Source organism: Mustelus asterias, chromosome 14 (genome assembly GCF_964213995.1).
Source record: "Mustelus asterias chromosome 14, sMusAst1.hap1.1, whole genome shotgun sequence".
Taxonomy (NCBI): domain Eukaryota; kingdom Metazoa; phylum Chordata; class Chondrichthyes; order Carcharhiniformes; family Triakidae; genus Mustelus; species Mustelus asterias.
The window spans coordinates 40,712,889-40,740,178 of NC_135814.1; the positions used below are offsets into that span (position 1 = coordinate 40,712,889).

The following is a 27,290-nucleotide window of genomic DNA, read 5'->3' on the forward strand; positions in this document are numbered from 1 at the left end:
GATGAGATCAAAGAGGACTTTGTATCGGAAGATAACTATTTTGAAATGAATGCATTTGAGAACAGAATACTAGTTCAGGGTCTGTAATGACAATAAATAAACTGAGTTTAACCTGGGAAAGGTAGATGTTAAGTGATGGGCTGTAGAATCTGAGCTAGGAGATGAAGTTGACATGGATGAGTTTCAATAACAGTGGAGGTGAGATGGAGAAACCAGTGATCTTAGACAAGCAGAAACACATGGCCTCAGCAATCAGCAGGGTCTGAAGTTAGAAGCTCAACCAAAAGATCAAGTTATAAAGAAACTGGCTGCATGTGTACAAGTTGTTTATTGGCAGCATGCAAATAGGAGAAAAGCCAAGAACATCTGTGTGGATGCGGGAAGTGATAATACACATGCTGGCTATGGTGAGAGAGGTATGGTGAGGACAGTATAATGGAGGAGAGATGGTGCAGCAGAATGGAATGGCTGACCACACTGAAGACTGCAGAGAGGTGGAGGGCAACAAGGAGAGGTAGAACATTATAATCTCAAAGACTGCAAGTGTCCATTTTAGCTCAGGCAGTCTCACTGTTATGGGCAGGATTCACACTAGACTGAAATGACTGAAGGCAACAACGCTTTTGATCTCAGAATGGAACCGAAAAAATAGAACTAGCGTTTTAGTTGGAGACACTAGTGAAGTGAAAGATGTGCTTTTTGAGCAAAGGAATAATGGTGTAGTTTATAGTGAGACGTAGACGGAGCAATGCCTGTGGAAAATCAGCAGCTAATGATGCCATTAACCACTGAATCAAAGCAAAATAGTTGAGTGGCTGAGAATTGGACTGGGAGATATTGAGGAAGGTAATATAGAACATGAGTTTGATGAGAGCTGGTGAGGGCAGACTTGGGACAAGCTATCAAGTGTTGTATGAGTTGAGGAGAGGAGGGGGTCAGGAACAAATAAATACAGTAATTTATGTAGAAACCATTGTGTCAGATTTTTATTGGTAAGTCAAGTAAGCCAATGTTGAGATAAAGATAGCATTGCATTGTAATATACAAGTATTTACTCTCTGCACTATCCTTAATCATCTAGGATTTTCAATTCTATAAATAACTGATGAAAACAGAAATATGGTTATGCATAATTGTACATCACTTAGTTTATTGTAATTGTATCTTCTGATGAATCAGTATTAGAAATACACTGTATTAAATATATTTTCTCTTTAATTGTTGGCAATTCTTTAAACAGATTAAACCATATTTAAAAACATATAACTATATTTCTCAAAACCATAATTTGTCAGTTTTAAGCAAAATTGTAACATTAAACAGACTATATAGCAAGTAATTTATATAACTTCAGGTTGGGCTACTTTCATATATTCTTTGTAAATGCTGAAAGTATTGACTCTAACAGTCTTACCTCCTTGAAAGGCCATACGATATATATCTGTAATTCACCTTGATTTATTTTATGCAGCAGAAAAACAAAATATCTTCTTACCTCTTTGCTTCCTTCCAGGTCTGATTCACTAGTAAAATCTTCTGTGTTTGGGTTTTCAAAGTCCGATTCTCCCAGAGCTATTGGTACAGTAACAGTGAGACTCGGATTGTGAATAAAGGACATGTAGTCACTTTCCTCTGCATTGTACTTCCCCACACTACTGCCAATTCCACTGGTGGTGCAATTTCCATCCTTATGGTAGTCAACCTCTTTCGTGATTTCAACTGTTGTGTGGTCAGTGATGTATATATCTTTCTTGTTATGCAAGTCCTCAAGAGGTTTGATGTCTTCAGTGACTTTCCTCCTGATGAAGGCTATGTGAAAAATTTCTCGCACATTTCTTTTTACATAATCAATGCCTCTCTGTATTCTTCCCATTGCAATTTGTAAATTGTTCATTTCACTGTCATCATCTGTAGCAGCAAGGTTGTCAGCACTGAACGAGCTTAGTAACAAAGCCAAAAATAAATTCAATACCTGGAGAGCAAAAAGTATAAACATCTTAACCTTTTAATAGATCCTGTGCATTCATACAGAAAATCGGCAACATAAAGCTATTTCTGTTTTTGTTTCCAGATTTCCATATTCTGCAATATTTTACTTTTCATTATTTTAGGTACTTTGTAAGACAAGCAATACTTGCCCTATGAACAATAATGAACATATACAAAGGGCTGCCTTCTACCAATATTCTTCACCCAAATCATAGCAACTATTGTACTTTTAAATTATTTTCAAAGAATTTTTAAATAACAAGTGTTGCAAATTATTAAGACCTTAACTTACACAATACACTATTAGCAGTAACAAACTTTTAATATTAGTCATTTTTATTTTACACTTACTATTTTAACCATAAAAGATTTTCAAAAATATTTTGTTACCTACCACAAGATTACCAATTACCATGACCATCATAAAGACGATGAGGCACATAGACTGACCAGCTACTTCCATGCAGTCCCACATTGTCTCAATCCATTCTCCACACAACACACGGAACACGATTAGAAAGGAATGAAAGAAGTCCTTCATGTGCCAGCGAGGCACTTTACGGCTCTTCTCAATTTTATAGACAAATTCCTTGTAGCTTTTGCCGAAGAGTTGCATGCCCACCACAGCAAAGATGAAGACAATGATGGCTAACACCAAAGTCAAGTTGCCCAAAGCACCAACTGAGTTGCCAATAATTTTAATCAGCATGTTCAGTGTTGGCCATGATTTTGCCAATTTAAAAACTCTGAGCTGAAAAACAAGGGTCCATGATAAAAATTATTATTCAGCACATTAATATGTTCTTCAATAGTTCCACTATTTATCTTCTAAAGTTCTCACATCTATCTCTTGAGAAAATCAATTCATACAATTCACCAAAAACAAACATAAACCAAGCAAAGGGCATTTTCAACTAATTGTAATATAGGAGCATTAAAATAAAGACTGTATAAAACAGGTTTACATAAAAATGTTATAATTACCAATCGGAAAGATCGCAGCACAGATAGTCCTTCTACATTAGCAAGGCCAAGTTCCATTAGACTGAGGCTCACAATGATGCCATCAAAAATGTTCCATCCTTCTTGGAAGTAATAATAAGGATCCAGGGCTATGATTTTGAAAATCATTTCACCGGTAAAGATACCAGTAAATACCTGGATAGAGATATGGGGGTTATTGCTTCATTTTATACCTCACATTTCACTGATAACTGCATACAGTGCAATTTCTGGTTTCCAGTTCTCACAGAATCATCAGTAAATACATTAAATTGATTGAGAAACTGAAAGCTTTTGAGGATCATGTATCCTTACAACTGGAAGAAAAGTACACTCATATTCATCTGGCACTCTAGGCAGCCTGTGTCTACTAATTTTAAAGGAAAAATGGATTGGTATACAATCATGTTTTCAGTTTTTGCATGTATCTTCTACTTTTTCTCATTTTGTTATTCACTGGGTGGAATTCTCCCAAAATGTGTCAGATTGTCAGGCTCTGACTGAAAACCAAAGCCTTTCTCTCCAGATGCACAGCCGAGTTTTCAACTAGATTTTCTGGCACTTAGTGCGCAGAAAATTTGGGAGCATGGTTTACACTGTCAATGGGGTGGGGCCTGATAGAACCAGCAAGGCCAGCTCCACAGAGATTGGGGCATCATCTTGAAGGGACGCCCCAATCTGCATTTACAATATAGTTCCCTAAACTGTGCCCTCCAAGGAACTGGAGGACCACTCCCACAAGTATTGGTGCACCCGCCCCCCCCCACTCCCCACCGTGGGAATATCGGGGTTAGTCTCTCATGACAGGCTTCCGCTTTTGAAAACCAGCAGTGATTCATGCCGGCAAGATGTCATGCTACTGAGGGATACATCGTGGGCGGAGGCTATGGCGTAAAGCACTGTAATTATATTAAAATGTAGTTAAATTAATGAAAATCAGATTTATGTCCTTTCTGGGAATTAACCTGATCACATCACTGGCAGGGGGCGGAGAAGATCTCAAACTGGGAGCTCGCTGGCACAAATCCCATTTTTGGAATTCATGAGATTTCACGACCATTACGGGATTTGCGCCCATGGCAAATGGGTCTGCTAGATCGCACCCACCCACTGTCTGGAAATCTCAGGTTTTGATCATGCTTTTAATGGAAATATTAAATTAGATAGGTTAATGTTTCTGCCAAAATAATGGATATTTTATCAATTTGAATTGAAGGTTCTATTAAAGAGTCTGAACGTCATTAGCCTTTTGAGTACTCATCACCAAAAGAGAACATTGAAATTAATGTGGTACTTGTTTAACTTTGATTTTGAATCTTTTTTCACAACCATCAAATGTTTTCATAGTTATATTCTATAGCAAGCATAGATATAGATTGAAAAAGTCTATGTTTTAGCCTGCAATCAATGCTCACTTGAATGAACTGTAATGTGAAGGTTGAATGTAGTTGGAGGTAGCTGTAATACCCTTTAATACATACTGATATGCAAGCAGAATAAAATCAGGATCTTGTTTTAGAGTTCTATGATATATTAACAGAACTTAGGAAATGTTCAACAACCACTTAGCAGATGTTTATTTCAACATAATTTGGTTACCTTGTTGGAAATGTTCCACTTGCACTGGCAAGCAGCACTGAATGTATTATTGGTAACAACTGGTTTAAAAAAAATAATATTCACCTGAACAAAACAATATCCAATATTTTTTTTAAAATTGCAGGCCTTCTTATAGGGCACCCGATAGGTCAGGAGATATTGTTAGCAGAACACATACCAAGTTTCCATATGTGAGCACACTTTCAAAGCGCTTTGTCATTGGGTAATGTTCCATGGCCATAAAAAGGGTGTTCAGCACAATGCAGATAGTAATAGCGAGATCCACAAATGGGTCCATCACAATTAAGTGAACAATTTCCTTTATTTTTAGCCAGTGTGGATGGCAGTCCCAGATCAAGAAGGTGTTCGCAAATTTATACCAGCATGGCGGACATTTCTGTCGAGATTCTTCAAGTTCTAACAAATGCAAACAAAATAGTTATAAAACAATTGCTAAAATAAACAAATGACTTTACATTACATTTAAGAGCAGTAACTGTAAAGGATCACAAAATTAAATTGATTAGTGCATGTATTTTTGACTCTACAGAACCAGTTTTGAGCCCAAACACATGTATATACTTCTGGTTTGAGCCATGCTGAATGCCATTTTGAATAGGTTGTTAATTTAGGTGCAGGGACTGTGTGTTGGAAGTAAGCAAAACAGACAGATCATAACATCAGTCAATGTGCAACATGATTTGATAGCAGCATTTTCAAACTAAGCATTCCAACGCCCACTTGCTCCTGGTCATGGGTGCTGTATTTATCATTCCACTTGGTCTGCAGCAGGAGATTGTGGGCACAGACAGCACAGAAAAGGACAAGTTATTGTGGAGGAACAGGGAGAAGGAGGGGCACAAGGACCCACCGCAGGAGGCCTCATCCATCCGTGGTCTTCTCAGAGCACTTCTCTAAACTCAGCCCAAGCCAGGAGAAGTGTGTGCATTGACTCAGGTTTTATGAAGTAGGTGCTCACAGAAATCTGCCACATCCTGCAAATTCAGAGCAAGGCAAGTACAACACTGCCAGTGGTTGTAATGGTGACTAGTCCTAAATTTCTTTGGTTCAGGATCCTTCCATGCTGTAGCAGGTGACTCGTGGAAGATTTGCCAGCTTGCCAATGACTGTTCTTAAAGAGGATGAGTGATGGTCTTCATGCTAGAAGCAGGGAGTTCATTGCTTTCTCTTTTTTAAAAAGATTAATTCATGGGATTTTGGAATTGTTGGCAAGACCAGCATCTATACTCCACCCCCTAATTGCTCTTGGAAGGTGGCGGTGAGGCATCCAGCCAATGGCCCAGACTTCTCCATAACCAACTCTGAGTATGACCAGTCCCCCTGACAGATCAGACCTGTGCGAGCTGTAAGATGTATTTGTGTGGCTTGTTGTGGTGCAAAGTGTGAGAGTCTGTGATGAAGCTATGAATGTGAATTATGAGTTGCAGTTGAAAGAAATTGTTGGGTAGGTGAATGAAAAAGGGAATGAATTAAAACAGTGTGAGATGTTAGTGGTTTGGTTCTGAGGATATAGCATTTGAAAATGTACTTACTGACCTTGATCACTCCTGTAAGATTATTAAGCCTCTTTCTGCACTATATCCATGTCTTTGGGACTGCAATGCTGGAATTGGCCACAACTGCCTTTGCAGTGCTTGTCTAAAGGGCCTCCTGGTTCCCTATGGTTAGATGACATCTGTCCTCCTGTCCACTGCCTGAACCAAGGCATGATGTGGAGATGCCGGCGTTGGACTGGGGTAAACACAGTAAGAAGTTTAACAACACCAGGTTAAAGTCCAACAGGTTTAAACCTGTTGGACTTTAACCTGGTGTTGTTAAACTTCTTACTGTGTGAACCAAGGCATCCAGGGTTATGTTAAGAACCTTGGAGCATGCTTCCTGCTCTGTCATGCTATTATTCAGTGTTTTTTCTGCTGGGACACACTTCCCCAGCCACGTTCAGTCCCTGCTGCAGCCGAAAGAGCAGGTTGACGTTAAATGATGCTGGCTAATCTTAAATGGTGCACAACTCGTACAAGTTTGGGACCTGGTAAGTCATAATGCCACTCAACCATTTCAATCATAGAATTGAGCGGGCAGCATAAAATGTTGATGGTGTCTACATCAGGAGTAATCACCTCCCTGAGCTCCCTGCCTATTTTCGGAGATTAAACAATGAAGAAAGTAAATACGACATATATTTTGATATAGAAAATATTTTGGGTATATTGTCAAATGCCAATTCTTTTTCAAATATCTGTAGCTTGTTAGGCAATATTTGCATTTTATGGATGAATGGGATGATAAATGCTGAAGGGCAAATTCATTATAATGCTTTCCAACCTGAGACATTAAAATAGCTTTTTGACAACTTCCACACCATTTTATTTTTTGAGATTTGCAATTTCTTACATAATGCTCTTATACCGTGGATCGTGTTTCACGCTGGTGTACATTTCCAAAGGTTACAGCAACTCTCCGATATCCTAAATACCCACCAGTTGTCAAACTACCTGACTGTGGTGATATCACAGTCGAGTTTGATATTGTCTCCAGGTTGTTTTCTTGAAAGTTAGGTTTTCAGCCTAAGCTAACAATTCTTAAAGTCATTATTTATTGGATACACTTTTGTTTATAATTAACTTTCCTTCATTTTCAACAGACATAACTATTGGGTTAGTCAGAACCAGGTTAGTCAAACTTTGCTTGGCAATGATCTGCATCACACTGTAATCATAACAAATTTCTCTGATTTGCACAAAAGGCTTAATAATTAAAGGACTCAGTTCGCGGTAGAAACATCAGACTCTGGGTAGAGTTTTCCATTATTTGCACAGAGTGCTGGTTGAAGTGAGAAAACCAGTGTGCAACTCGCGGGCTGCCCTGCGGATTTTCTCACCACATTTTGCACTTTGTGCAGAAGAAATCTACAAGCGTGGCCCACTCTGTCACGCTGGTATAACCCCCGGCATTCCCCTTCCCCCCCCCCCACACACACACACTCATATAACTCCCCCTCCCCATGGACCTCCCCCACCCACCCCGCCATACGCACAAGGACAGCTCCATACAGATGAGAGCAGCCCCACATAAACTAGGGCAGCCCCGCCCAAACAAGGACAAATGCCCCTCATGGATAAGGCCAACTCCCACCCCAAGGATAAACTCCCCCCCCTACACAATAGAGCTCTCCAGAGAGGCCCCCTTGGCAATATTCCCTGGGGTGCCAAGGGAAGCCAGGGTACTGCCTGGACATGTCCCTCTCTCCCTGAGTGCTTACTTATCTCTGCATCTCCGGTGGGTCCCTTTGCTTGGTTCACGTTTTGCAAAAGCAATTGTAAAGCTCGCCAGCAATTTCTATCATAGGGAGAACATATGGCAGGAAGCCCTTTCATTAGATTGTAATTTATAGAAATGAGGTTCCTGGGTTTTCGGGGTGGGAACCTTGTTGTGTCACCGACGAAGGGTGGGGAAAATCAGAAAATGATATCTCACTGATGAGATTCTCGTTTTTTGAGTTTCATGATATTTTGCACTCTCAGCAAATGCAGCTGCAAAATCGTGGTGTCTACATTGCGTATCTTTTACATATATAAATTTGATTTAGGTGTATCAAAATTTCTGTCTGCACAGGAATCTTATGGATATTTGCAATGGTAAAAAAGAACATTGCAAGTCAGGTAAGATTTATAACATGCAGGTATGTGGTATATTATTGCATTGGCTCCCATTCATGGCCTTAAGATACCGATATTTGCCTTTAAAAATATGTTCTGGCCTTGCACTCATGCCCAGATCTGTTCTTAAGGAACATATGTTGCCTACAATTTGGATTAGAACCAGGCCACACACATGCATATTTCACAGAGGAACCTGGGGAAATTGCTTAATATATAACTTTAGACTGGGTATCTATTTTTTAAAAAAAACTTTTTACTGATGTCTCTTTTCATTCAAAAATTAGGAATTTAGTGTCTTGAAGCCAAGTGAAAATCCCAAGGAGGCATTTAAAAATTAATACTTCAAATTGATTTATTTTGCTCTTGTTCTCGCAGTCCCATAAAACTCTCTCTTACAATCTATTTTTGGATAATTAAAATCACCTATAGGAATTCTATTGTTCATCTTTCCAGCTTCTTCTCTCCTGTGTAATTCTTACTCACACTTTCACCCATCTTCTCCACGTAACAACCTGGAGTGATATGATGTTGCCAGTGATCCGTCTAGTGATGGCTATCAATATTATAGTCAGTCTCTCCATTTTCTAAGTTCGTCAAATGACTCAGATGCAGCTGTTAGGCAGCATGAAGGAGAAGTCTTATGCGCAGTCAATCTTAGCACGAGCTAAGAAATAATCATTCTGCATAAATTAGAAAATGAATTTGCAGGGACTGCACTTGAAGATTCACTGAACACAAATGAGAAGGAGTTGGTCAAAGTGGCAAGGAAAGTCAAGAAATGAGATATCTAGAGCGTCTTAATATTCAAGTTCTATTAAAGGGGATAAAACAGATCAGGACTTTGTGGGCCCCCAAAGAGATTGGAGTATACTATTTGGTTGGGGTTCCTGCCATAGCATTGACACTCTGCAACCTATCATGGGGTGTGAAGTCACTTCAGGACCTTTGCAACTGAACCCTTCCTGCAGTTGTCTGTGATGCTCCTCCTGTAATCATGGAGGTTCCGGACTCAAAACATTTCCTTTGCTTTGGAAAAACTGAGAGACGACATGAATATGAATGTCCGTCAGATCAGTAACTTTCCTGAGTCAGCTCTCCTGCGCATCAGTAGAAATGTTGAGCTACAGTCCAATAGAAGTTGTCAGGCAATAGTAATGGATATTGGTGCCAACAATCATGGTAACACCTCTGCAGCCACTTTGGCTAATGCTCGTCTCAATGTTAGAAAGCAAGCTGGGCCAGTTGTTATTGCCTGCAGCACTTCCCTTTGTAGCTCAAGCTCATAGAGGTTATGGGCAAAGAATATTTCAAGATCCTTTGATCGAACCACAACAGTGTGCCATCTCCCATATGCATTCCTTGGGGGGAAACAGCTCATGAAGACAGTGGAATAAATAAAGGGAGCACTTTGATCTGGTCCATGAATTTCACACTGGGGTGAGAAATAACTTGTACAACTTTTTGCACACCAATGGATGAATAATGTTGTTCGAAGACATTTTGAGCAGTAAATATTCTTGTAATGGCTAGTGATCTTGGAATGTGAGATGACCTATCAAACAATTTTAGTCGTGGGACACATGTTATTGTTGGTATTAAGGGAGACTTTAAAAAATGATTGTTCATGCAGGCTGTGCATGAACTTATCTTAGTTTGAAGTTCAGAGGTCAGGAACTCTGATTCTCAATGATCCTCAGACATTCAGATCAGGGGACCTGGTATAGAGCGCCAATATTGAGTAAGTGTCCCACGGGCAGGAACACAAGAGGGAGCCAGGGAGAGGACTGGAGAGGTTCCAAAGAAAGTCCCAGGTAAGGGATTAAAGATTTAGGTTCCATTCAGTTAAGTTACAAAAAAGGAGCAGAGGCTCCAAATAAAAGAAAGAGCTGCAGGGAGCAGACGTTAAGTGAGCTGGGCATGAGAGAATCCCTGAAGATCCGAGAAGGCTGCCAAAGATTTGTGACTCCATGCTGCGGGCTGTTGTGGCAAAGGTACTCTTTTGGAACAGTGGTTTTCTGCTTGGCACAATTGGAGACCAGAGATGGTGCTTGGAAGATAAAATTCGAGTGTACTCAGAGGTCCATGGGAAAAGAATCTTGGAAGGCAAGACTGAAACCTTGTGAGGTGGGTCATTGTTGAGGCCACCTGATTTGGAGAAACATTTGGAGACAATTCCAAAACAAGATCTTCAAATGTGGAATTTGGAAATCATGGCAAAAAAAGATGAAGTTCCAGTGAGATTGGTTGACTCACAATGTGTCAAACATCTAAGTGGGTTGTTGAGAAATCCATGGGATCTGTTGTGGAGCATCTGTCATCTAAGATAGATAATGTAAATTTATTTTTCTTTCTGAAATTTTGTAGTAAAGTTTATTTTTGTTTGTTCAAAACCAGTGGAAACTTGTGGTGTTATTCAACACAATAAAATTAGAAACTCAAACTTTATCTACTTTAAACAAAATGTAATTGGCCCCGAACAAGATCTCCCCCAAGACCCGGAGCCTTGTCAAGGATTATAACAAGGGGAGCAGGAAATGTTCAGAAGATCTCTTCAAGATACAGATATTGATCAGTTCTGGTGGCAAAAAACTGCTTGCTTGCATACACTTCCTTGGCAATGCTCCAAGTCACTGGTGTCCTCATCATGTTGAACGCCCTCCTCTATTTGTCACCCCATGTGCAGCCCTCATTGCATAGAAAAATTATGCATGCAAACAGAATATCATAACCATGTGGAACAAGGTCTGAAACATTTTGGCAATATTCATCAAAGCCGTTCAGGCATCTGAACCATGACTCCAGAATTTCAATTGCTCGGTGAAAGTTCTGGTTGAACAAAGGTTCACTGCTAAGCTTTTGTTTTTAAGAGGTGTTATGAGCCATGTGTTCAAGGAGTAATCCAGTATCCAAGAACTCGTGTTTTACTTGCTGTGCAGAGTCAACGTGTGGAGGTCTGATTGACGGACATAATACAAATGTATCATAGTTGTCGGGAAAGCACAGACCTGCATAAAACGCTGCAAATCATCGAGCATCAGCTGGCCATAAACTAGGCAATACATACATCAATTTTAAAAAGGCAGCAGCATTGTACATGGATACAAGCAGGGTGACACGCAGTCAATCACATCTTGGAAGAATCTTGCAAACTCAATATATCCCACAGCAACATCTTGCTACTTCTTGATGCCCATGGGGAAATCGATAAATCTGTTTTAGTAAATAGAAACCATGTAAACCCTACAGTGCAGAAGGAGGCCATTTGGCACATCGAGTCTGCACTGACAACTGTCCCATCCAGGCCCTATGCCCACTTAGTTACCTTGCTAATCCCACTAACCTATCACATCTTGGAACACTAAGGGTTAATTTAGCATGTCCAATCAACCTAACCCGCACATCTTTGGAGTGTGGGAGGAAACTGGAGCACCTGGAGGAAACCCATGCAGACACAGGGAGAATGTGCAAACTCCACACAGACAGTGACCCAAGTGGGAATCGAACCCGGATCCCTGGCGCTGTGAGGCAGCAGTGCTAACCGCTGTGCCACCGTGCCACCCCAAGATAAGGCATCTATCATCTATTTAATACGAATAGAGACAGCAAATTGGCTAAGGTTTCTGGAAGTTCATGTGGCAGACTGGTAGGATCTGGAAACAAAACTATTCAGGGCCACAATGGCCTTGTATGCAACATGCAGTGAGGACTGTGCTTGCTCTAGCAAATGCAGGACGGTACAACTTTGTTATTCCTTCCCTCGAGAAACTAGGGTACAAGGTTCTTAAACATGTATTTCAAAGAACTATGATAGGTTCCCTGGACCTGCTGGGAGTTTCTCCGAGCATATCTCCTTTATCCTGCTTTCCTTCCAGCTGCAGTTGTCTCCTCCTTTTGCAGAGTGGAATTCCTACAAGTAGCCTTGAAGTTTTGAGAACAGGGATAACAAAAGCCCCAAGGCAGTCCAGCTAAACTATAAACTTGTGCAAAACTAAACTATAAACTTGTGCAATACTAAACTATAAACTTGTGCAAAATATAAGGAAAAGGTACCCATAAGCTAGAGCAAGAATATATATCAGGTGAGCAACTCTTCAAATTGCAATTGAAATGCCACCTGAGATTTTTTAGCACTCATGGTTTGCGGGCAGAAGGAATGAGGGTGGCATTAGTGGGTAAGTCAAAGCATCACATTGGCATCTCAGTGATGTTACACACTTGCATGTATTCTTCAGGATCTTATCTGTTTAAGATGGAGCTTGGCCACCAGGAATTCCTCCTCAGAGAATAGGGCAATACATGAAACCAACGGCAACTTAGCTGGACCAAATCTAATTATTTTCCAACTGCAATTAACCCCCTCTTCAACGTTGAAGTGCGGAGATAAAAAAACAACTAAATGTTTTGAGAGTTGAACTGAAAATAGCGACACTAAAAGGTCATTATTGGGGCATATGTTTCTGTGGCCGAGTCTCAGTATATTGGATCTTCGATAGGCACAGTGCCTGCAGGTAACACAGAAAGCTTCCAGTAAAGGAACTCACCTGATTTTCCATCCATTTAAATTAATGGAAAATAAATCAGCAGAGCTCTTTCATCTGCATGCTCTAGTCCCCGTCCAATTTTTTTCTGTGAAACACCCTAGCAATTCAGTACATCCAACCGTATGAGCAAGAATCATAGAATTATAGAGTCCTACAGTGCAGAAGGAGGCCATTCGACCCATTGGGCCTGATTTTACCATTGTGTCACGCCCAACGTGGTAAAGTCGGGTGTGAGGCCCTTAACGCGATCCGTGCCCGCGTCCGCGCAGATTGCCACTTTACCGAAACCTGGGAATGGCGGCGATTCGATTCGCGCCCAAAACAGGCGCAACGGCGATTTAAATGTATTTGCATGCATTTAAATTGAATTAATGAACTGCCCGCCCAACTTTATCAGCATTTCCCCCTTTACCACCACGTTTGCCAATCTTGAACCGCGCCGCAATGGACCTGCTAAATAAAAGTCTGAATCGGGCGCTCCAGCTGCTGAAGAGCGCGTTCAGTGCTTCCAACAGCTCCCTGACTCAGGGGGGAGGGTGGGGTGGGGGGGGGGGGGGTGGGAGGTGGGTCAGATCATTCTCTGGTTGGGGTGGGGGGAGGGGAGTGAGGCCAGATTGTTGTCTGGTTGTGGGGCGGGGCGGGGGAGGAGATGTATCTCTGGTGAGGGTGTCGGATGGATCTCTGGTGGGGGGAGGGCAGGGGCAAGGGGGTCCGGTGCCACTCTGCGGGTGATCGGTCAGGGGGCAGGGGTGGCAATCGGTCTGGGTAGTGGGTGGGTGGATAAGGGGGACAGTGATGTGTGTGGGTAGTGGGGGGGTGGGTAAGGGGGACAGTGATGTGTGTGGGTAGTTGGGGGGTGGATAAGGGGGACAGTGATGTGTGTGGGTAGTGGGGGGGTGGATAAGGGGGACAGTAATGTGTGTGGGTAGTGGGCGGGTGGATAAGGGGGACAGTGATGTGTGTGGGTAGTGGGGAAGTGGATAAGGGGGACAATGATGTATGTGGGTAGTGGGGGGGTGGATAAGGGGAACAGTGACGTGTGTGGGTAGTGGGGGGGGTGGATAAGGGGGACAGTGATGTGTGTGGATAGCGGTGGATAAGGGGGACAGTGATATGTGTGTGCACCATCGCTCCCGCTTGTCGCTCCTGGGCCGCTTTCTGCGGCTCAGGAGTGATCTGACACGGGCGCGCTTTTTCGAATTTTTTTCCAACTGCGCATGCGCAGTTCAGAGTTCCGATCGTTTCGACCACGCTAAGCCCCGCCCACAGCGCGAATGGGACTGACAATTTTTTTTTCAGGCTGAGTGCTAATGGGGGTGCCTGAAAGCAGATTTCTAAGTCGGATCTGCATTATGCCCAGATTCAGCATTTAGAATGAAAATGGTAAAATTGGGCCCATTGAGTCTGACCACAATCCCACCCAGGCCCTATCCCCATAACCCCTAGCTAATTACCCTAACATTTACCCTAGCTAGACCCCCGGACACTAAGGGGCAATTTAGCATGGCCAATCCACCTAACCTCCACATCTTTTGGATTGTGGGAGGAAACCGGAGCACCTGAAGGAAACCCACGCAGACACAGGGAGAATGTGCAAACTCCACACAGTCACCCAAGCCAGAAATCGAACCTGGGGTCCCTGGCACTGTGAGCAGCAGTGCTAACCACTGTGGCCACCATGCCGCCCCGGCGTGAAATCTGCCTTACTTGCTTTGGTCTCAAGTAGATTGTTGTTTTAAAATGCAGATTATCTGAGATGCTGAAATGTAATGAAAATTTTGACAAACCTTCCATAGTATTAGTGAGAATACTGGCCACACTTAAAGCTCTCTGCCTTTGCACAGGATCTTCCAGGAAATCCATAGAAATCTGATGAGATCCCGATCGTCTTTTCTTAAGGTCTGTTTCTGTGATCATGCCCTGCAAATGACATTTTCCTCAATTATCCAGTTTTATCGCACATCTGTTCACTTTCAAATTATTCATGAAAAGCTGTGGTAAAATTACAACAAAACTTGCAAATTTATGGAATGTTTCCCCGGCACTGCACTTTCATTTGCTCTATTCGCCATTATTTATTAAAAATATACTGGTCTGGATATTTAAGCTGAAGTGAAAATGTTACCATCTTCATCGTTGTTAACCTCTTAGTAGCAACCTCTTAATATCATCAGGCTTAATTTTCTTATCTCTTGAACACTGTAGGAGGCTCAGTGAGGGAAAGAGGTTGTCCAATTTGAAAAAGCGAAGTCAACAGAAGTGCTGAGCTGTCAGCCAATTCCTATGTCTTCTGCTGCAGGTACCAGCCATTAGAATAAGGCCAGTTACAGGCTGGTTGTCTTCTTGCTTTATTTCTATACATACATTTGCACAATTCCAACAGACAACTAGAATCTTGTGAAACATGAAGAATGCATGCAATTGCCCATTCATCAGCAATTAATGAGCCCAGTTGAAGAGCAGGTTTTGAAATGTAAAACTCAGCATACTAATTACGCGAGTGAACTTTTTTTCTCCCCAAACTGCTGAGATTGGTGAGAACTATGGCCACTACAATGTCAAAAGCCATAAAAGTGGACATTTGAATATAGACAAAAGCAAAATACTGAAGGTGGTGGAAATCCAAAATAAAGAGAGAAAGTACTGGAAATACTCAGTCGGTGAGGCAGCATCTGGGAAGAGAGAAAAACAGAGCAAACTTTTCAGGTTGATGATCTTTCAGGTGAAGAACTTCTCTGCAAAGATCATTGACCTGAAACTGTAACTCTGTTTCCTGCTCCACAGACATTGCCTGACCTGGAGCTTTTGCAGCATTTTCTACTTTTATTTAAATAGTGGCATTAGGCAGTTTTCAGAGTGAAGATTTCAGATATTAAGACAACAATTTTCTGCCACTGATTCCAAGGATCTAGAGTATCTGAAAGCACAAAGATACAGACTAAATATAGCATGAATAATGGAAGCCAGCTGTCTACCTATTTCCTTTGAATAGTAATATCAGTAACTATTTGCGGATTATTTTCTATTGTTAACTGTATTTCTTTTGCAAACAGAATACATATGGACTTTATCCTAGTACTTTCAAACAATATCAGCGAAATGCCCATATAAAAATTGAGAGAGAATGTTTTCCCTTATGATTTATGTACCATATAGCTATTGCTGTTCAGGACCTGCAATGTCATACACTATTTATTACCACAACCTGACATTTTGCTGGCCATTTAAGTTACAGGATCTGGGCGTACTGAGAGTATATCCAGGCAGAGTGGTGATGTAGTGTTTCAGTGATCTGGGCACTATATGATGCAATGCCACGTCAGATGTACAAATTCACAATCTGTGGCTGGCCACTGTAAGGAAGGTGCAAGCTTGGGGTGGTAACTAATGCTGGAATTACATTGTATGATTCTCCTGCATTGCCTTCCAAGTGGTTTGTCCAAGAGTGGTTTGCCAGAGATCAGGTCACTTGACCTTTCTCAGTCAAGAAATGCTTTGTGCCACTGCAGAGAATTGAAGAGTAACAATGGCATATCTTGAAAATAAGCCTATAAAGCAAGAGAACTTATATAATTAGGATATAGAATCCCCACAGTGCAGAAGGAGTCCATTCGGCCCTTCGAGTCTGCATCAACCACAATCCCACCCAGCCCCTATCCCCATAGCCCCACCTACTTACCCTGCTAGTCCCCCTGACACTAAGGGGCAATTTACCATGGCCAATCAACCTAACCAGCACACCTTTGGACTGTGGGAGGAAACCAGAGCACCTGGTGGAAACCCACGCAATCAGGAGAAGAATGTGTAAGCTCCACATAGACAGTGATCCAAGCGGGGAATCGAACCTGGGACTTTGGCACTGTGAGGCAGCAGTGCTAACCACTGTGCCACCGTGCCGTCCTCATATAGCATATAGTGAAATAAATTACAAACAAGTTGGGTGTCTCTCATTGACATATGGTCTTGTTTATGTATGATTCCAGTACATTTTAAGATCACATGGAACTACAAGGCACAATTGGCTGTCGTACTTTCCAGGCACAAGATACCTTACCTAAATAGGTTATTAGTAATTTTAGCATAATATAGTAGAGCAATAGAGTCAAAAATATTTAAAGAGTTAATTTCAATTTTCCTTCAGTAGTCCAGGCCAGGATTGCAGTGTAGGTTCATCAGCGTGTCCTTTGTTCGTTGAAAAACATAATGGATCCCTGAGAGAACCTGGAAAGGGGTACCCTTGATGTAGGAAATCCCTAACACTGCCAGTGGCAGTGTGACTAAGTCCCAACCTATCTTTGAGTCATTTAGGCATATTTTCTCCAAAGTTAGGATGGCAGTGAAAGGAGGATCCATTTTCAGTGCTATTGTTTTATAACTCTATTGTGAAATGGTTCAAGGCTGTCAGATTACATCATTCACCTTTAAATGAGAGTTCTGAGAATTTTGTGTAGAACCCTTTGTAATGAACAATTAGGTCCCAATATTTATTGACTTAGTATTGAAATGTGAACTAGAGAAAATGTCTCTGACCAAAATGCCATTTTAGTTGTTATATTGAGTGGGATTCTCCAGCCTCATGAGAGGGTTGGCGGGAATCTGGATGCACAGCAAAATGGGAAATCATGAGGGTTTACCCATGATTTGTGGATGTTGGGGGGGGAGGATGCCCATCTTTGGTGAGGGGTTGTTGGTGCTCCCCTAGTCAATAGGGGGAGGCACTTCCTTTTTGAGGAGGAGGCTCTAAAGGCGGAGATCAGGGCGCCCTTTTAAAAAATGTCATCTCAATCTCTGAACAGCGGGTCTGGCCGGCGGGTCACCCATAATGACTCCAAAAGCGTCTTTTAGGTGGGTAAATTCCACCTGACAGATGCTGCCAGCGTCAGCGGTAAACATTCCTGTTTTCCTGCCAGAGTGGGCACTTGGCTTAAAATCGGGAGAATTCAGTCCATTGTGTTTTAAAGGCCACCAAATTATTGCTCACAATGATAAAACTGCAAAATACCAGACACATTTTGTAACTAGGATTGTGTCCTCTTAAGAAAATGATGATGCTGATGAAAAGTATATTGTATTAATATGATTAAGGATACACAGGTGAAGGGCATTGATTAAACAAGTACCTCGAGCACATATAAAGAGAGACATTTGTGACACTAGGTGTTGGCTGGGGGAGGAAGGGGGAGACATTTGTAATGTTGCATTCTGTAAATAAGTCTAGTATTTAGTAAAAGATTGATGCCTGGTTTTCTACTTCATCTGGCTTCAGGATAAATTAATATCTATATTGAACCAAAGCCACGACTTTTATTTGATCTAGAAAGGCTCTCAGTTATTTAAATAGACCAACATGCCACTATTTCAGTGCAATCTAGTGGATTTCCCAATGGCATTAGTCAAATATTAGTTTTGAGAATTATGCAGAAATTGTGAGGGATGTAGTAACATGCACTGAAGTAAATGATAGTGAATAGTGAGAAAATCATTTTGATTGATTCTTGAGTTGACATTATGTCAATCAATCAGAATATTATGAACCATCTTTCTGCTACATACCTGAAAGGCTATGCATGAGACTTTTAATATATTCCATTGCAGATATAAAACCATTTAAACATTAGTTTTTGATCTTGCAAAACAAAATATTGGCTATCCTTTGTGAGATCAGCTATGCATTTCTCAATGGCATCCTATGCTGTAATCACTGCAGTACCACAAGGCCATCGCGCCTAACCTAACTATTTAAAACTTTCTTACATTGTCATCAGTAGCTGGCTTATCTATTATCACCTCTGGCAGAAGTCGTCCAATGGGTGACGTTGGAGTTGAAGGTCCACCGGCAAGTGAAACCACTCCATTGCAGTCCACTGTGCTGTGCATCTTCCCATTCACTGGAAGCACTGGTAGTATCCTGGAGGACCTACTGGTCTGACTAATGTTACTGCTGCGTCTCTCACCCTGCTTCCGTGGAATAAAGAGTGAGCCCCTTCTGCTTTCATTGTCTTCAAAAGTGCTGTGTTCATCATCAGCAAAATCATTTTCTGACCCTATATCTCTAGTCCGTCCTTTGAAACTGAAGATACTGCTTCTGCTATTGCGCCTTGGAGAAAAGATGGATCCACGAATACTCAACAGTGACTGAAAAGGAATGAGAATATCCATCACTCAGTACCACTTAAATTTTCAATCGCTCTATATCATTGATATTTTATGCAACTTGCTTACAGATATTCTATATTCCCAATGCCAAATATCCTCCACCATTTCAATCTGAATAAACATTTCTACAAAATAACTGGAAGCGAGGCTGAAGCTATGCCTACAATATCTACAACCAGATAATTTTCAATGTATGAACAAATTAAATGTACAAAGATATCCAACGATTCTTCATATGGCTGGTAGATCAAGTAAAAGTGCAAGTGAGCTTATTATGTATGCCCTTTGTAATGCACCACTAAGCTAGAAGAGCCAGACAGTTACATTAGACTGGGACTGACTGGCCAATTTTCCATAAATAGTTAAACAATTTTCTGGATTTAATTTGAATCTAATTTAACCTATTCTCGTTTGTCTGCTCATTTTCCCTCTCTACCCCAAGGGTTTTCAATTTCTTACATGTCAGGCTCCCTCCCATGTTTCAACAATTTCATGAACAAAATTCCCACCGAACAAAATACATGTTTTTCTGTGTAAAATGTAGCTATGCAAGTCAACATACTTATATATTACATTTGTTTTACTTACCTAATTGCCAACATTGGGCACTCCTCAGCCATTTCTGCATTGCCCAAGGCCTTTGTGCAGCAAATTGGCACAAGTGGGGTCTTGCAAGGAACCCGGACTGCAACTGTGGTTTATCCCAATCAACGGTTCACATCATTAAAAATGGTCCCCTGACAAAATTCAGCAGAGGACTCGGAGGGCTCCATTTAGGTACAGCAGAAGCTATTGCCTGATTTGGTCATTACTGTACACACTAAAAAAAACTTACTGAATTCCAAACTTGTTGCTGGCTTTGAGAAACAATCTTAATCCCAATGCTGGAAATGCACAACTGTTCCAGCAGCATCTGTGAGGAGCCAGAAACAGGGTTTGTATTTCAAGTCAATGACCTTCTCCATACGTCATCGATCTGAAATATTAACTCCCTTGCTCTTTCTACCGTCTTAATGCTTTCCAATTAGTCCATTTCTAATTTCACTTTTCCAGCATCCATTGCATTTTGATTACTTGTGTATGGAATCTTAAGAGCACAACAATCCCTTTGCTCATCCCTCCAAAGAAAAGTTATCCATGGGAACTTTATAAATGCAAATTGAAAGCAACATCAACATCTACATTGTGGGAGGGAGATAAAGTTAGGAAATGATGAAATTAAAGAGACCTGTGAATCTCACACTAAGAGTGAATCATTTATGTTGTTTAAAATGTGACTTTCTATGAATGCCACTAATGATTAAACATCGCTTTATGTACAGTATTGAGTAGGGCTGCAGTCCACCTCACTCCTGATGATAAACCTGACGCCAGCTATTGCCTTGTATCCTTTCCAAATGGTTATTCCCTGCCTTGAACATGCCCAGTCACCACAATCACTGCAGATCAAAGCGTCATCCAGTTCCAAACTTAAACACTAACCCCTGCTAAATGCCCTTTCACTTACTTTACCTGCTCCTTCAAAGGAGTCTGGCTCTGGTACCGGTAACATGCTATCATTTGGTGCATACAGGCCACAAGAATGGACAAATATCAACAGCTCTGCCACTGTTGCAATTACCATCACACATGCACAACTGGACTCAGGAAACAACAGGCAAAAGAAAGTAAAAATAAAATCAGGTGAACAATTGGATTTTTACCAGTGGCAGCATCAAAGGGAGAGGGCAAATTGCTGCCTGTATGATGAAAATTGCAGTGTGCAGGTACAATTCAGAGTTTTTGGTGGATCCCAAGGGGGCTGCAGGAACCTTGGAGGCTGCAGGCCCCGAGTTGAGAACCCCTACTCCATACTTTCCTTTCAGCAGATAAAAAGACAGACCATTAGACACAACATTCATGTGGCTCCAGATACAACACTGACATTGCTGCACCATTATCAATTCACAATTTCATGCAAACACAGTGCTATCCAAAGGGTGTTGTAATGGCTCCAATGCATGTTGCTGACCACAGGATTCACTATTACAGCCATTTATGGCCCAATAGATCAAGGATAGGTATAAGTATTGGGGTAATTTGCAGGTTTCTTTGGAAGTGTATTTTGTTAACTATAATACTCTTAAAATCAAAAACAAGGATATTTGTATATTGTCAGCAATGCATTACAACAACAACCTATATTTCTTTAGTGCCTTTAACATAAAACAGTTAAAGTGCTTCACAGATATATATGAAGCCAGAATGTTCAATGCCTACAGCTGATATTACTGAGGGGAAAACATTTATATTTGCTTCCATACTTTTTCATGATCCAAAATCAGACTTATAACGACAGTAAAGTGCAATGTGGCATCAAAGCAAGTCATGATGCTATAATTTCTGTGATTTTAATACACTGGTGCTGACTGCACCCTCTGTTTTGACCTTTTCACTGATTGATAGGTCAGCCATCTTTTGAAGCAGGGCAACAGATGGTCATCTTTTCTACAACGTCAAAACATTTAATATAATGAGCTCTGAAGACTTGGCTGACATAGCTGTGCAACATAATCTCATAACGACTGCTTGGCTGAACTCCAAACCCCACTAATAGATTCAGGCAGCAGGGATTGTTGATATAGCTGTCAATGCGGCTGTGAGCTTTGACAGTTCTATTAGTTCCCAGGAGGATTGTTTTTTCAGAAAATGTTTGAAAGCCCTTTTGTTTATTTTGATGGTTTACTGATGACATAATAGGATCAAGTATTTTTCAAGTGGAGCTGAAATGTGATTGATTGACAGTTTTATGAGCTTTTTCATATAGCGTTTGAATGAACATACATTTTGACAGTTTCATAAGCATTTCAAAGACTTCGCAATGTTATTATAGAGCTCATGAGTTCTGTCCATAGTGGATATTGGGTAATTCAAATGCAAGTATGTAGGATGGCAGGGGGCAAGTGCGTGTACTGGCAGCATGAGGGGGGGGGGGGGTGAGTGGGAGGTGAGGGCTAGTGATTCTTAACACTCATTTACAGAACTTGCTCTCCCAACCTTTCCAACTCACATTCAACTGTTTCAAATCCCACCTTTGCCCTGCTTTGGGGATAGTGTACCTTACTACATCGTGCCACCCCACAATGTAAATAGCCTGGGCAAAAGGTGAGATCGCAATGTTGGGGAATAGTCATCTGGTGATTCCCAACAGAGAAGAAAATCCAATCCTCTATCTTTTGTAACCCAGGCAGCTCCAGCTTTGGTTCCCTTCCTTTTCTCCTCGTGGGAATACACCACGTCACTTACCAGAACTATCTGGTCTTAGAAGGTTTCCCATCGCTCAATTACTGTTTTATCTCCCAGTTTTAATTCCAATCCACCTAGGTCACACTGAAATTAGCTCTCCTCCAATTGGATATTTTCACATTTTATTTTTTCTCGTCGTTTCAAATAACTACTCCAAACCTAATGATAATGTAATCACTATTTCCCAAAGATTCTCCCTGCCGTTTCAATATCTAATCTATTTGCTCCATTTACTAAGACTAAGTCACTGGAATAACTTGCAGACTGATGGCTGCTAAGATCACCTTTCTTATTGAAATAAGGTAGAAGTATCATTGACAATGGCATAAATAACTTCTGTAAGTTATTCCTCTTACCTGATGTGGGGAGGAGTTTCTCTTTTCATAAGAAAGACAGTTATGATCAATGGAAAATCGAAAACTATTCCTCCTTCTTCCGTTGTCCTCTGATTCTGATTTGTGAATCCTTTCATCGTTATCCTTCTCGTCGGTTTGTTTCCGTTTCTTCCTTCTGTTCCGTCTCTCCTTGGCACTCTTTGAACTGAGCTTTGATGTATCTGAGGAACTCTGCGACATTTCACATAGCCCAATTCTTCCACTTCCATCCCCTGCCTCAGCTGCTGCTGCTGCAGCCTGTCCAATGGAAAGAACAGCACAACATTTTTTTTCCCCCCAATATTGCAAATACACAAATTGGAAAAGTTAATTATAAGCCACAGGATATTGACTAAAGTAATCAATCAGATTGATCAAAAAATTAATTATTTCAAATCATTGCATCTTAATTACACAAGTCAGGAGAAGCTGGATTAATACCTCTACTAAAATGCACAGAAAGCAAGTTCAAATGAATGTTTTTAAGCATGCGTATGCTATCATCCAACTCTAGACTTTTCAAGCCGATGTCTTAAGAACAAAGAACAGTACAGCACAGGAACAGGCCCTACGGCCCGCCAAGCCTGTGCCGATCACGTATACCTATCTAGCCAACCGCTTATATACTTCTATTCCCCTTTGTTCATATGCCTATCAAGATAAGTCTTAAATGTGGCTAACGTAACTGCCTCAATCACCTCATTTGGCAGTGCATTCCAGGGCCCCCACCATCCTCTGTGTCAAAAACTTCCCCTGCACATCTCCACTGAACCTTTCCCCCCTTATCTTGAACTTGTGCTCCCTTGCAATTGTCATTTCTGCCCTGGGAAAAAGCTTTCAACTGTTCACCCTATCTATACCTCTCATAATTTTATAAACTTCTATCATATCGCCCCTCAGCCTCCAGCTTTCCAGGGAGAACAATCCCAGTTTATTCAATCTCTCCTCATAGCTAATGTCTTATCGGAACAATGTAAAGAAGTTTGATTTTCATTTCCATTTTGAAAGGCATGGAGATGATCAAGATGTAGTGGTAGAGCCATTGCACTGTAACAGGGCTAGAAGGTTTTAAGCACTGAGGTTATGGATTTGTCAATGAAAAGAATGTGATGCATTGGCGTAGAAGTGAACACAGAATAGCCACAGCTTGGCAAAATTTCAGGAAGCAACTTCTGGTGCCCGAAGGATGCCTGAAGACTGAGTTGTGTCATTTTTCATGCATTCCTGGTGGCTGCCGAATACAGGCATTAAACTCCTTCCATGTGTAAAAAATTTGTTCCTGGGCTGGATTACCATCTCCTATTAGATGAAATTCTGAAACACAAGGTTTGGTTTGCTGGAAAAACAATTTTCCACTGCCACATCAACCCCACACATTTTGTGTGTGGATTTCTCATGAATCGGGAAGGCCTTGGTTGCAAAACACAGACTTCACCTCTTCTGCGATCAGGATCCCCATGCAGAAGACAACAGGTAACTTTTCTTACCTTTCCCACATGGTTTTTGTGTGCAGATGCACATTTTGGAAGTCATAAACAAGCTCCTCCTCGGGAGAGTTTATGACTATGGGGGGTAGCCTGTTGAAGGGTAAGCACATTGTGAAAGGTAAGTGTAAAATATTTCCACACCTTCTAATGCCACTGTTGGATGCTGTATTGTAATATAGGTGCATTTTTAATGCAGTAATTCATCATAGCTAACTTGACCCTTGCCTGGATCACCATTGTGTAGGCATTGACATGCAATCCAGTACATGTTTTCCATTAAATGTGCTATAATGCTTTCTAAACACGGTAAAATGTGTTTAAAAAAACCCTCCCTGTCATGTCTGACATTGGGATTTAAATGTACAGACAATTCTGACTGTGAAAAACATCCTCTGCTTTTGAAAGGTTAAAAGATAACATCCTAGCACTCGCTCCTCTCCATTGATTGACAGGGAATCTATTCTGAGGTGCAGAGGGCACCATCAGCTCCTTCAATTTCAGCCTTTGGCATTGGGAAGTTAACCTATTGATAACTGTGACCATTGTGAATGCTTGGCTGAGTTCCAAAAGCTCTGTTGAGACAGCTGTTCAGGAGAATGACTGTCTGTTTTGTGAGTTTGTAATAGCTTCCTTTGATGCGGTTTCAGAGTATATGGTTGTTTGTTTACACAACTTAATGCCAACTTAAACTTTTAGTTTTTCCCCAATGGAGATTTTTTTTTGCAGTAGCAGTGTGTTTAAATGTGTTTTCTTAGATTGTCACAATTTTAAATTTTTTTCAACTGAATTTAAAAGAATTTCCATTGCTTTCTGCCCTCTGCTGTTAATTAAGGCTTTTTTGTGATGAGTTAAAGAAAATGCACTCTGAAAGTACAATTTTTAATAACTAGACCGTGAGAGAGGTCTACAATTAGTGATGGTAATGCTGCTGAACATGCATTAACTTTAAAAAGATTACTGTTGTCCATACCCTCGAATTCTATCTTTTACTCTCGTTCTATCCTTATGAAACTTTCCTATTTCAATCCCTTACAGATTTGGTGCCACATTCTGCACCCTCTCCTTTCCTTCACCCCTATGTACTTGATTTGCGGTATGCTTTGTCTGTGTAGCGTACAAGAAACAATACTGTATACCAATGCATGTGACAAAAATAATTCAAATAAATTCCACAGAATTAAAAACAGATTACTATCATTATTATCAAAATGCAATTTGGTAATTTTAGTATGTGTTACAGAATTGCAATTGTAACAATTCTACCTGAGCTTCTTCTTGATGTTTCTTAAGCTGTTCCAGCATCTGCTGAAATTCTGCCTCTTTCTCAATCGCTTCCTCTAAAGTAGCCTGGTTTTGCTCATCATAGGCCATGGCGACAACAGCCAGAATCAAGTTGACCAAGTAGAAAGATCCCAGGAATATGACCAGCACAAAAAATATCATATATGTTTTGCCAGCAGCTCTCAGGGTCTGATAAAACAAAATGTTTAGTTCTCCATTACTTTTTCTTAGAGGAGATATTTTGACAAATTCAGTATACTTATTAATCACAAAACTGGAATTAAGAAGGCTGCAAGGTTATCTATGCGGATAGATACGAAAATCAGCTTTTAAAGTCATTATTAATATAGCAATCAATAATTAATAATTTAACTGTAACAATCAATTCTCAAACATTTCAGTATATTTAATGATACTTCTAACACATTAATGGATCTTGGAGGAATATTAATTTCAAGCTTTTCCAGTCTGTTGGATCTTTGGGGTAAGAATGTTAATGACGGTATTTACAGACAGCAGGCATTTTTATAGATAATGTTGTAACTCTACAATTTTCTATGTGGCAAAAGAAAAAAGGCAAAATAAAGTGAAAAAACATATTAAACAATTTGATTGGTTCAATTATTTTACAGGCCTCAGGCCTTTTTAGAGATTTTATTACAAGTTACACTTACTAAGTCTGGTTAATTGCTAACAATCTAATAAAATATTGAATGTATCAGATGAAAGCATGATACAGAGAAGGTGGCACATGAAGTTCATGGAGGGGGCTAGCAGCTAAGTCTTGGTTCAGGACAGGGTGAGTGGGTGGGAAGGAATAGGTCAGGACCACAGTACGGCGATGGAACATGCTCGTCCACCAGCCATCCCACCAGGTTTCTGTATTCGGCCTGCAGACCCATGTTCAATTACTGCTCTTCCAATCAAAGGCCAGTTCTCTGCCGTATTTGCTGTTGCTCGGGTCACAAGTGAGCCAATCATTAGCAAATGTGAGAGAAACCAGTCTCTGATTGGAGGAGCAGATTTCTTCAATCTGAGGCCTGCCAAGCAGGGAAGGTGATTAGAGGGTGGAGGGGAAGAGTTGGGGAGAAGCTGCCACCTCGCCCACCCTCCCCTTCTACACACTTACCTCACTCACCTACCCATTCACTAACACTCACACTGGGCATTTAAATTTACAATATGGCAGTAAAACGGGGTTCGCCGTATCTTCCCCTCGACTCCACTCTGCTGTGCCAGAGCTCACTGAGAGACTCTGCCATCTGCATTTCTGTAGAAGCCGGGCTCAGAAGACATGGCAAGAAATGTGAAGCTGCGTCGAATCAAGGGAAATCCAATAATGATTGCTATTCCTCAGAAGATCCAGGTTATTAAAAAATTATACCCTGCAAGTTGAAATACTTTACATTGCTAAATTCCAACATTGATTCATAAATTAACTTTTAAAATAAAATAAATGAAAAAATGTAAAAGAAATATGGTAACTTTCTACTTACCACCCACTTGCCACTGATCCTACTTCCCAAACCTCCTGCTCACCACACATTCATCACACTGATCCTCCTGTTCATTGTGGGCTCTTCCCCTCGCGGCCCCTCTGATTTGTCACCTCTTCCACTCTCTAAACCACCCTTTCACAGCTGACACTAAAACTTGTATCCTCTGCTGCTTCCTGACTCACCTTCTGGCTAAAGCTCCCAACCTCTGATCCTCCCACTCACTGCTTCCTGCTCCTGAACATCTGTTCCTGTTCAAGATTCAGATCCATCTCCAATCCAGGACCGAAGCTCTGGTGTTGTGAAAATGTGTGTTCTGACAATGCACAAGTGCTGAGCTGGAGCTGTTATAATTGATTTTTATTTAATGCTCCCACTCTCCGCTTCCCTTTCCTGAATC

At 41.0% G+C, this 27,290-nt stretch overlaps 1 protein-coding gene across 12 annotated transcripts in view; it reads right to left on the minus strand.

The window, feature by feature from the left end:
• scn1laa (sodium channel, voltage-gated, type I-like, alpha) overlaps positions 1-27,290 on the minus strand; it is a 155,051-nt gene that overhangs the window by 94,026 nt on the left and 33,735 nt on the right. For 4 of the 12 annotated variants that reach the window (XM_078228234.1, XM_078228229.1, XM_078228232.1 and 1 more), the window contains exons 9-17: positions 25,377-25,583; positions 22,647-22,884; positions 20,313-20,341; positions 18,599-18,946; positions 14,599-14,731; positions 4,769-5,007; positions 2,974-3,147; positions 2,384-2,740; positions 1,496-1,972 (exon numbers count right to left, since the gene is read on the minus strand). In XM_078228234.1, coding sequence (XP_078084360.1) covers positions 1,496-1,972; positions 2,384-2,740; positions 2,974-3,147; positions 4,769-5,007; positions 14,599-14,731; positions 18,599-18,946; positions 20,313-20,341; positions 22,647-22,884; positions 25,377-25,583 — 2,202 coding nt within the window. Of the gene's footprint in view, positions 1-1,495; positions 1,973-2,383; positions 2,741-2,973; positions 3,148-4,768; positions 5,008-14,598; positions 14,732-18,565; positions 18,950-20,312; positions 20,342-22,608; positions 22,885-25,376; positions 25,584-27,290 lie in introns of all 12 variants that reach the window. The other 8 variants (XM_078228235.1, XM_078228233.1, XM_078228227.1 and 5 more) reach the window with 5 other exon arrangements.